This window comes from Leptinotarsa decemlineata, unplaced genomic scaffold, assembly GCF_025532065.1.
Source record: "Leptinotarsa decemlineata unplaced genomic scaffold, Ldec_3_MD MMD2_tig00003902_RagTag_RagTag, whole genome shotgun sequence".
Taxonomy (NCBI): Eukaryota; Metazoa; Arthropoda; class Insecta; order Coleoptera; family Chrysomelidae; genus Leptinotarsa; species Leptinotarsa decemlineata.
The window spans coordinates 185,190-197,671 of NW_027412598.1; the positions used below are offsets into that span (position 1 = coordinate 185,190).

Sequence of the window (12,482 nt, forward strand, 5' to 3'; positions counted from 1 at the left end):
TACACATGTTTCAATTTGAAATGTATTACAATCTTCTTCTTAAAACCCAATATTATCCAAGATTCAAGCCAATATACCATATGACGTAAGCGTGTATTCAACTGAAAAGGAGGTATTTCCACACTTCAACCTGAAAACTGATTCCTCCCCTCCACCATTTCATGATCTGACCTTTAAGTTGAGTTTGATCTTCAACTTGACTACGCGGTCATTTTCTGTCCCCAAATATTACATAATGCACACATTTTTCGTACATACCCACGCATGCTTCACACCATGCATGCTTATGCTTATGTTGTAGTATTTTTCTCGAGAGAATTTATCTGGTTGGAGCGTATGGGGGCGACAGCTGGTTAACGAAAAAACAGATTTTAAACAGAAACAGAACATTTACTTGCTGAATGATAAAGATACAGTAATGCAACTTGTCGCTATCGAATTGGGTACTGTGATAGCGCGATAAACATTTTTGTTAACATTTTTACTGTTGTTCCTGTAAATATAGTGTTTCAGACTAATATATCGTCATAGAAATTCATTTTTCTGATATACTATGATTCCATATGACATGTGTCTCAATAGAAGATTTTATTCATATTCATATTTGGTCACATTACTTCCAACGCAAAGTTTTCCCCGCTAGGTAGTGCTGTTTCTAATTTACATACAGTGAATACAACAGTGAAGGATGGATTTGAAGAGTGTTATAAGGCTTCTAAACGAATAAAAAAAGATCTGAAAAATACTACTACTATGGGTGGGAAACAAAATCTACTAGCATTCTTGGTCAATATTACAACACTACGTAATCAGATGAAATTTGAGATGAAGGAAGGAGCAGGCCTGATTAGCCGGAAAAAGACAGCCTCTAATCGAGTACATTGGGATGATTCAGAATAGGCTTTCAATTCGCGTATCCGGACTGAAGTGATTAGTAATCTCAAGCATAAGAACCCTACCTCATTTTTTATCGACTGTAAGACCCTTTTTGTGAGACTAATTCAAAATGCATTGAAAAAGGATGCATTTTTAAAGGTTAATATGACATTCGGTGGAGAATTTGTGGTTGTCAAAGGCGATCGAATCTTAACGAATATAAGTATTTCTCAATATCTAACGCATACATCCATAGTAACACTGATATGAATGTGTGGTTTGAGGAACATGTTATGGAGCCAATCCTGATAAAGTTGGAAGAGTTTCAGGAACGTGACGGAGGTTAGACGTTGAAAGCAGTAGTAAATTTGGGGGTTACCGTAAACAAATTTGTGCCGCAGAAGGCAGAACTGCCTTCTCAAATCAAACGAAAAATCATGATAATGCCTGCTTCGCTTGGGCCATTGTTTCGGCGTTGTATCCAGTTCCCCATGGACAACATTCAGATCACATCCTATTTTATCATGACTATTCAAAAGTTCTGAAGTTGTAAAGTATTCACTTTCCGATGACAATTTCAGATAATCTCTCAGTCAATGTTTACACGTTGAAACTTTTTGAATCCAAGTATACTGTAATACCGCTAAGATTGAGCATAGCAAAAAATAAAAGCAAACATGTGAATCTACTCATGATTCAAGACATGTATTGTGATGAAAGATGTGAGGATGCAATAAATGTCTATGATGTTACGTCACCAATCAGAAAACACTTTGTTTGGATGAAAGATCTATCTAGTTTGGTGAGTAATCAACTCGACAACCATAATAGAAAAAAATATTTTTGCTATAGGTGTTCTCACTGTTTTTCCACGCAAGCTTTGTTAGATTAACACCTTGAAGACTGCTCAAAGACAAAGGAATGCCTACCAATATCACCTATGGAGGGAAAATATATTTTGAGGTTCAAAAATTTCAAAAATAAAATAACATCGCCTTTCGTCATATATGCCGAGTGTATTGGTATTTGAACAAGATGGCAATAAATATCAACGACACATTCCGGCATCTATTGGATATTATGTGAAACGCTCTTATGATGATACACTACTATCATTTTATCGATCATTTCGTGATGAAAATTGTATGAAATGGTTTGCAGACGAGATAGGTCAGTTTGCTGAAGATGTTGCAATTGTGTTCCAGTGTCCATTTGATGTAGATATATCAGCCAGCCAGGAAACATTTTTTCAGGCAGCAACTCATTGTCATATATATGACAAACCATTCAATATATCAGACAAAATAGTCTGATATATTGAATGGTTAGAATCGTCTAATACCTGAAAATAATTAATCGCCAACCATCACACAATGAGTGCATTATAAACTATGAAGATGATCAAACAATTCCCATCGTGTTTCATAACTTATCAGGGTATGATGCACATTTTGTTATAGAAAATATTGGATTGAATCTCAATGGAAGTGTCGCCGTTTGGCCGATAACAAAGGAAAAGTGTATCTCCTTCACTAAAAATATTTCTGGTAGCAAGATCCACTTCAGAATTTTTAACTCATTCAGATTCATGTGTTTTTCGCTGGATACGTTAGTATCATATCTATCAGATTTTCCAAATCTCATATCACAGTTCTCCAACCTCTCGAATGATGACGAGTAGATTTTGACAAAAAAGGGTGTAATGCCGTATGACCATATCGATTCTTTCAAAAAATTCAATGAAAATTGTTTACCCCCTATCAAAACCTTTCACAACAAATTGGAGGAAAAACCGTGTCCTAGGAGATCTTACTAACGTGCCAAGCTGACATGGGCTACTTTCAATATAGACACTTTGGGAAAATATACGAATCTGTATTTGAAGACGGGTGTTATACTGCTGGCTGTGTCTTCGAGCACTTCCGCTCAAGTTGTCATAAAACCTACGGTTTGGATCCTGTCCATTATTTCACTTTGCCTGGCTATACATGGAATGCTATGTTATTCAAAACGAAACATCAACTTGAACTTCTCACCGATGTAGATCAGTTGATGTTTTTCGAAAAGGGAACAAGAGGTGGACTGAGTCAAGTTTGCTCCAAGCGAAGAGTCACAGCTAATAACAAATACATAGGTGACAATTATGATAAAGCCGAAGCTGACTCATACCTAATGTATTTCGATGTCTCAATATCTAACATACTGCTGGTTTGAGTGGATGGACACCAACATTGATATCACAACTGTGCTTGATGATGCCTCGGAAGGTTATACACTAGAAGTTGATATGGAGTATCCAAACAACCTTCACGATATGCATAAGCATTAACCGTTCTGCCCCGATCATGTGGATCGTGAGACAACAAAATCTCGAGCTGAAAGTACATCGGATGTGAAACAATTTAAATTGATGGCTACTCTCCAGTCGAAGAAAAAGTATGTGATCCATTACAGAAATCTCAAGCAGGCCTTAGAACATGGTCTCATTTTGAACAAGATTCATCGTGTTCTAAAGTTCAAGCAGTCCACATGGTTCAAGCCCTACAAAGGCTTGAACACACGTTTGCGAACTGCTGCCTCGAATGATTTTGAAAAGAACTTATTCAATGACTAATGAATAATGCCGTGTTTGATATGTACTGCTATCTTCAGAACTCAATTTCTGTCCCATATACATAAATATTTGTTTCAGGGAAAACTATGGAAAATCTTGAGAAAGCACTCTGATGTTCGCCTTGTAACGAGTTGGGATGGGCGATATGGTGCCGAAGCCACAATCTACAATCCTCGGTTCAAGAGTTTGACTGTCTTCGATGAAAACTTGACTGCCATTGAATTGGGAAAATCCAAAATATTCTTCAACAAACCTATATATGTTGGAATGGTAGTACTGGATTGGGCAAAGTTGACCACATATAATTTCCATTATGAGTACATGGTTCCTAGGTATAGAGAAAATTTTTGCGCAGTTCATACTGACACGGACAGTTTGATTTATGAAATTATAAATTATGATCCATATGAGATGATGGAAAATGATTGTCATCAGTATTTCGATACTAAGGATTATCAATCAGATATCATTTACAATATTCCTAGAGCGAATAAGAAAGTGAGTGAACCACGGAAAGCTTATGCTCGACTTTATTGGACTCAGATCTAAATTATACTCAACTAAAACTGCAACGTCAGATTTGTCATCATTTTTGATACATGAATGTATCATTTTTACAAAAGATATTTTATCTCTTAGCATTTATATCAATAATAGCACATGTTACACAAAAATATTATTTTCATACTCTATCAGGAAGTAAAAATAACTTGTTACCAAAAAGTCTTTGACTTTTTTCTTGAATATGAGAAAATATGTTTCACTTCTGTGCTGTTGATACATTTTGCCCCAGCATAAAGTGGCGAACCTCTGTACTCATTATGGTTTATTTTTCCCTGATGGAAGTCGTTTCTCCGACTCGTTTAATGACAGTGAATTTCCTAATTTCTTGTTACCAAATGGAAATGTACATGAACGTAGCTTAATATTTTGTAAAGATAAATGCATGGTAATGTGAAAAATGTTTTGTCTTGGAATGTTTTCTTAGAAGATTCTCTGTATTCAAGATCAAAAATCAGTCTAATGAAGCGTTTTTGCCTTATAAAGATTCAATTTATTTCTGATGAGTGTCCCCAAAAGGTAATATTTATATTAAGCTTAAAATACACTAGACCATAGTATATATCCAAGAGATCTTGTCTCAAAAAATATAATTTCATTGTTAGAAAGGCAAAATACGTTTTTCAGAGAGGTGCACAAGTATTCGATGTGATTATTGAAAGACAATTCATTGTTAAGTTGTGTTCCAAGGAATTTTGTATATTCTGTTGTTTCAAAACCTAGATTTATTTGGGAAGGGCGCTGATACTGGATAAATGTTGTTTTATTCCCATTATTTATCAAATGATTGTTTCTACACCAACATTCGAATTCATTGATTACTAGTTCCGTTTTATTTTCAATTTCATGTAGATCTGGGGACGTCACAGTGTTGTGTCATCGGCATACATGAAAACTCGACCCTCGAGGAAATCCTAATATTTAGTTTCAAGGTTAAACCAAACTTCACCATCAGATTTTGCCAATGTGTGGAAAAAAAGAGACCAAAGTGTGCCGATACCCACGTTTCAGTTGAAGTTACGTCAATATCATCTACTATGTTGCTTCAAATTGTAATGTAATTATATTTCAAGAAAAAATATAGTGTAGCATTTTGAATCATCATTAAGTTTGTGGTACCTAGTTCATGTTAAGATTCTTATAAAATTTATGACATTAAAAATAAAATAAATAAATAAATTCATGTTAGACTTGCATATTCGTGAGAAATGTCAGTCTGTTCTCCTGTGAAATGTTATGTGTTGAGTCTACGCATCTGTTTTGGGGCAGATGATAACCTTGCATTTATTTCAAATTCAAACCAAACTTGACGGGTCAATCTGGCAATGACAGGTGAATGAATTTATTTTCGATCAAAGTGATGGCACATCCTACTTTTCAGTTATAGTTACGCTGATTCCATATGCTGTGAAGGTCGAAACGGAATGCAAAAGCTACGTGCAATATCAAAATCGACAAGTTTTTGACATACGGGACCAAGAAATACAGGCACAAACTATAGAAAATCGGCTCATCAAAGCAGTTGTCTATTTCGACAATTTCTAAATTCTAACAAAACCTCAAGATTTTATTAAATCCACCTATATTTATTTCTCTTCCGAATATGTATTCTGTAATTCAATTTCACTCTCTTCAGTGTTTTCCGTACATGAAATTGACCTTAATAATAACTGTTCTTTTATTCGTCATCATGAATATAACATTGCACAAGATTCAGATCTCAAATCCTATTGGATAGTTACAAGCAACAAGAATTCACTCTCTGAACTCTCATTTCTTACCACTTGTGCTTTATTGGTTTGTTTCATGTTGAATCATTTGAATACATGCAATGAACTCTTCTCATTACTCATCTCTAATTATTTTATAATCTTTAACTTTGCAGTCCGACGCGGGCCTCAATAGTTCAATGAGGTTTCAAAGCGAAAATGTGAGGTCAAATTTTGCTATAATAGGGAGAATTTCTGTCAATTGTTATATTTATTCAATTTGCCCTAATCATACCTTGGCACAGCTCATGTTGATAATTTTCAGATTAATACTTCACGAGATTCTACAATATTATCTATACAAATGCATGTTATTTAACTCTCTTCAGTTCACCCTACTTTGCTACCCACTAGAGATGCCTGACGTCACAGCCAAGCCCACCTCCCAACTGGATGCGATAACAGATGTCGATACGAACAGGCAGTGGTCGTTGCGCTCTCGGAGAGGGCAGGCGTTAGCACAGTCCTCGGCCACCTGCGTGTCACCATCAATAGCGAGGCTAGAGCGATGCGTTACGTCACAGTCTTCACTGCTTCGAAAGAGGTGAGGGCACACCGATGAATACGCATTACTCAGCCGCACGTCGTGGAGTGAACATCTCGCTCTCTTACCGTTGAACGGTTGATGCTGTGACGTCACACCATTACTAACTTGGTGGGCTCACACCGATGGAACATTCATTACTTGAAGGATCTTCGAAGTATGCAGACTTATGTTTGTACATAGACAAGCACATGATGAAACCCTGTACCGTGCATTCTCTCACACACACACACACACACACCAATCAAATGTAATTACGTCACTATGTCACACCCACACACACACACACAAAATCTCATATGAAAAAAATTCTGAACTATCCATTCACCAGACCCTTCAAGGTCACATCGTCTTGATGTTACTAAACAACAAAAAGAAAGTAATTAATACGTCATAGTGGTGGGGGGAGGCCCAGAACATGCTGTTCTCTGTGATGTACACATACCACCTATGCACCAGACATATTTTTCAAGGTCATATGCACCAGACATATTTTTCAAGGTCACATGAGTCGGTCTAGGTCATCCACCCCGCGTGGCGTCATAGTGGTGGGGGGAGGCTTAGAACGGGCTCAAATCACCTACTCGAATCACCAGGTTACCAAGAAACAGTATTGTTTACAGCTCACGTGTTTTATTCAAAGTCACATTTAAAGTTCTTGCTGGTGTTTAATGTCTTGCATAATGAAGAACAATATGAGGAATTGTGTGTTTCTGACGATATGGAAGAGGCTGCAAAAAGAAGTTCAATTGAGATGTTACCAAAGAATCTGCTCAGCAGTACGACATCACATATTCTAATTTTTTTAGCTGGTGTAGACTTAAAAACGTCGAAGGATATTTCAGGGAAACCGTCTTCTTAGCCTATCTAGAAGAGAAATCAAAAATATGGATCGATTGCGCTCGTTTTAAAATGGTGTTGATACAAGCAAATATTTCAAGGTAATAGCATTCTTTAAGCGGAAAAATGAAAGTTATAGGACCGAAAAATCAAAAACTCTTACGTTTGAACAAGTCCAGAGGTTTATAAATGAGGCACCAGATGAAAAATATTTGATGATAAAAGTTGCTACTATTTTCGGAATATATGGACCCTGCCGGCGTGAAGAGCTGTGCCATTTATTAATAGAAGACAATAAGTTAATGCATACATAATTGATTGTCCAAATTCTAAATATAAAAACGAAAATAGGTCGCTCTTTTTGTATTGTTGGAAAAAACCTTGACTATTTTAATAAATACGTTGCATTACGCCCTTCTGTTATCAATCATCAACGTTTTTTTCTGAAATACTCAAATCATAAATGCAGTGCCAACCCAGTTGGTATTAACACGTTTGGGAAAATGCCCTCTACTATTGTTGAGTATCTGAACCTCCCGAAACCAAAAGAATATACAGGTCAATGTTTAAGAAGGTCTTCTGCCCTTTCGCTAGCAGAATCAGGAGCTAATATAACGGATATTAAGACGCACGGAAGTCTACAACGGAAGCTGATGGTTACATCGATCCATCTATTTTTTATAAAAAGGCTATTGCTGAAAGAATAATCCCAACGCTTTATAGGTCCAACGTTGCATTATCATCCTCTTCACTTCAAGAATTAAATGTGAATGCCCATGAAATTGTCAACTCAGATAGTTCAAATATATTATAAGGCTCTTCAACATCGCAAGGTAGTTCTAATTGTACTTTTCATAAATAAGAATGTAATTAATGTATAAGTCAAATGTCAGTTTGACGTCTGAAATTTCAGTGCAAAAAAATTATCGAATTTTGAAGTAGAACCCATGTATATTCACTGAATTGATACTTTGAGATATCCTATGGTTGTAAGAGGTAGCTGCAACAAATATCTTTGAAGAAGCGGAAGCATTATAATCCCAATAGTTCGTGAAATTCCAGTTGCAGTTAACATGTTAAATTCTCTATCATAAATATGTAATGTTTTTTGAGAATAAAGCATCACTATCAGTGCATTTGTAACAGAATTTAATTGTATCTATATCTATTGTTCATGTTAAAACTTCTTTGGAAATTGAATAATTATGTTTTGTTCATTGATATTTGATCGAAAAAAGTCGTGGTTAAAATACTTTCAACACTAGTGTTAAAATATTTTTAACACGCTACTTTATAAACATCATCTTTCAACATTCTTAATAACCATTAAAAATGTCACTTTCTACGACAGTTGTACAAACAGGATTGTTCTATGAAACGTTAACCACTCAAGAAAGCTATGTATCAATATTTAATTTTTCAATTGATTTTTTTTCAATTTGTAGCAAAATTTATGAATACGACTAGTTACTGACTAATTTGACTTTCTAGTAGTATTGTATATCAATCACGCAGTAACTTTTCGGGGTGAACTTTTCAGATTCTCCTTTACCACACTTCAGCAAATTCTCTAAACTCTGTATTCTATTCCATATGAAGTAATTCATCTCAAAATATAAATGGTCTAGGAATACTGAAGTGGAATTTCCAAATGAATACCAGAAAAGGAAAATAAAAGTCAGAAAATGGATGATTATGTGACCAGATTTCTTTTTTTTTCTCATTATGTGAACGAATCGCCAAATAATAAAAAAATTGAATCAATAATTTTTTTCTAAAATACTGTACGGTCAGATCAATCAAATGATTTGTTTGAAATTTTTTTCAAAAGTCCCATTCCAACAGTCCATATTTTTATCATTCACTTTTTCAAATAGGAATTAGTTTAGAACAACTCCTCATGAACAACGTGACGGATGCAATACGGGCTAATAAAATTAATGCAATTCTGATGTGTGAACAAGTGTTTTTATTTTATTCATTCTATGCTTCAGAACTAAACTTTGACGTTGGTGCGCTATACAATCAGGTCGTAGTAAACAAGAGATTCTTACCCATTCGGAGGACGGAGGCAAAATATTTGAAAATTATGGAAGTACAGGTAATTTCATCAATTGCATTTTGGATATGGCATATTTACATTGATGGTATTTCCATAAAAGGAAAAAAATATTAACTCAGAAAATTCATTTTCAAAACCAAAATTTTGTGTTCAACCAGCTCGATTGATATTGCTCAAAAATAACAAAAGTTGAATTAAAAAAAATGGGTATTTATCTGAGAAAATTTTTAGATCGAGTGATATTTGTGAAAATTATTTTCTGGATTCTCAGCTGAATGCATCGACATGAATATGAAATTGAATCAATTTTGTTAGTGATACACATATGTCAATTTCATTGCTGTCGGAAGAAGGACTTTATCGAAATGATACTTCAAAGAGCTCAACATTTTGACGATACATTTCCATTTTTCAACAAAAAAAACTTCCTTATTTAGCAGTACCACGAGAGCAGACAGCATCTTCAAAAGGAAGATTAATCTTCTCCTTCTTGAAGATGGTTACTTGGGATAAAATTCCAGTAATATTCAAGAAAGTTTGAGTTCGAGAAAATAGACCTTCAATTGGGAATATTTCAAGATTGAGTAGTATTCGTAAAGGTTATTTTCTGAAATATTCTTAGCTGAATGCATCGATATGAGAACAAAATATCAATTTTCAATTATATGAACGGATTACGTAAATGACGGAACTTGTATTTATCAACAAAATGATTTCATTGCTGATATCTAACGTGCCTTGAAATGAGACCGCAGATCTGGCACTCGACCTAGTTGATGCGGCTATATTCATCGTCTGTACATCACCTAAGTAGGTATTCAGTTTAATTTCACTGAATTCGATTTTCATTTCGGTCTCTTGAATCTGTTCATTGTATTTTACACATTCATTTGAGTTGTCTCAGTAGATTTAGGGCCTAGTCACTGTCATAATCATAATACCAAATTAAACCTGTAGGAGCATTTATGCAAACTTTCAGTACATTGACAATGACTGAAATTGTGAGAATGATGTATAACTAGGCCTTAAGAGTCACGTATGCTTCAAGAAAATAACACCTAGATAATAATTTCATGGCTTCAATAATTTCATCTATCGCTGTTGGGAAGAAGCGATTTATCACTCTGTTTTCGTGGTCTGGCGTTGAATTTTTTCATCATTTTATTGATTTGAAGGAAATGATCTTCGGAAAACTTTTTTTGACAGCTAAGCCTTCAATTTTTTCATTATTTTTTGCTTTGAACCCTTTTTTAAATCTCAAAAATTTAGAAAATGTTCAAGATCATGATTATATTGTGTAATATTACTCTCGCTAGTGTTTTGATTTTGAAAAATGTTCATAATCATACACCTCTTTCATTAATCAGATTAATTTTCTGTGTTAAATAGGAATAACAATGTCAAGAAATTACCTACCTGGTTCCAAAATTTTGTTTTCGTTGAACTTATACATCGTTGGATGACTTTCGGCAACAATTGTGAAGAAACTAAGAATAAAATACACTTTCAACATACTTTATCAACTAATAAAAACCGTGCAGTGAAAACAATGTCGTTGAATTGAAGTCGAATCATCTACTAAAAAAACTCAATGAAATTTGCGAGAATACTAAAGTGATTCAATGAAATGAGTTGCTTGTCATAGATTAAATTTATAATGATTATTCATTTGGTCAACACATCTCAGTGAAAGTAAAATCCCAACCCACTTATTCTCCACGGTGAACTTCCCACATTGAATTTGCTGTCGCAGTTGGTTTCACTTCTTTTTATATATGACGGAGAAACAGAACGATATATACTTTTATTGTTGGAAACAAGCGGACAATATCAATACCGGAGTCTGTGTTAATGGCACCGCACACCTGTCCAGGAAGTATTTGAGATGCTCGTGTCACGAAGTGTTCTGGCGATGCATTGAATTTATTGGAGCTTCTGGAGACACCCTACATTTTGTTTTATAAGAGAGAGGACATTGTTAGATCAAGATCTTCAGATGATGTGGTGCTGCAGGTTTTTTCGGGTTTTCCTGCAGCTGAAAAAGCAAATGCTCCACTGGAATCAATGAAGTCGCCCCGGAGCGCCAATTAATTTTTATTGTTGTTTTTATTTTATTTTTATCAATAATATAATTTTTGTTATGTCAGAATAATTGTGTATTATAATTAAGAAATAATCAACGGACTCAATCGACAATTATGTGTATTACGAGTATGTTCTCGAATAGTATAAAAAAATTGAACAGTCATTTCCGAATATACATGCAAGTGCATAAAAATGGCCACCTTGGGAAGTTAACAATTTTTATCTTGAAAAAATTTAGTACGACTTCGATATTTTTTTCTGAGGAATAAGAGAAAATTCATCTCAGATCAAGTCAAATCTAACGGATTTCCTAATGAAGCCCGATTTATACACATTACACACATTATATAGTAGGGGAGCCCACGATGTAAATTGAGGATTTACTCGAGCGTCATAGAGACATATTAGGTTGCTTAGATGATAAGAAGAAAAAAATGTTATATAATATATACCTTTTCATCGGTAGGGGAATCGGCTATATATTTTTAAATAGTTAAAAAAATACTCTTGCATGGACATACTCGAGCGCGTCAGATATTGATAGCATCAATGTCCTACGTATTTTAGTAATGTTCGTATGTTAATCTGATCGTTTGCATGATGCGGGTGGTTGTACGTAAGGGTTTAAAGTGAAATGAAAAAAAATTAATCGAGCGTGTCAGATTTTCTAAGGGGGTGTTTAGTGCACCAAAAACAAGCTCTCATTCAATAATCTGACGATTTTGATCTACGCAAACTCGCGGCCGTTATTATACGTGCTGCCTCATAATCTGACGATTATCTAGAGGGATTCGCCCAATATATATATATATATATATATATATATATATATATATATATATATATATACATATATATATATATATATATATATATATATATATATATATATATATATATATGTATATATTCCGGGTATTTGATCCGTGTATGTGATATTATCTCTAATTTCACCGACGTTTCGACAATGGTAAAATGGTATTCGTTACGTGTTCAGAGGTAGAGTAGTGCATAAACCCTCTACTACCTACTATTTAAATGTTGTTGAGTTTTACCTGAGTTCTTCTTCTTCTTAGTTGACCTCATCTCCCCGTTAAGGTATCGAATATGAAATTTCATATTCGAACAACA

At 34.6% G+C, this 12,482-nt stretch overlaps 1 protein-coding gene across 1 annotated transcript in view; it reads right to left on the bottom strand.

Annotated features, from left to right (window-relative positions):
* Positions 1 to 10,881, bottom strand: part of LOC111514282 (uncharacterized) — a 33,090-nt gene extending 22,209 nt beyond the window's left edge. Inside the window, exon 1 of the mRNA XM_023170519.2 lies at positions 10,683 to 10,881. Within this exon, the coding sequence (XP_023026287.1) occupies positions 10,683 to 10,779 (97 nt within the window). The 5' untranslated portion in view covers positions 10,780 to 10,881. The remainder of the gene's footprint in view (positions 1 to 10,682) is intronic.
* Between the last annotated feature and the right edge of the window lie 1,601 nt (positions 10,882 to 12,482).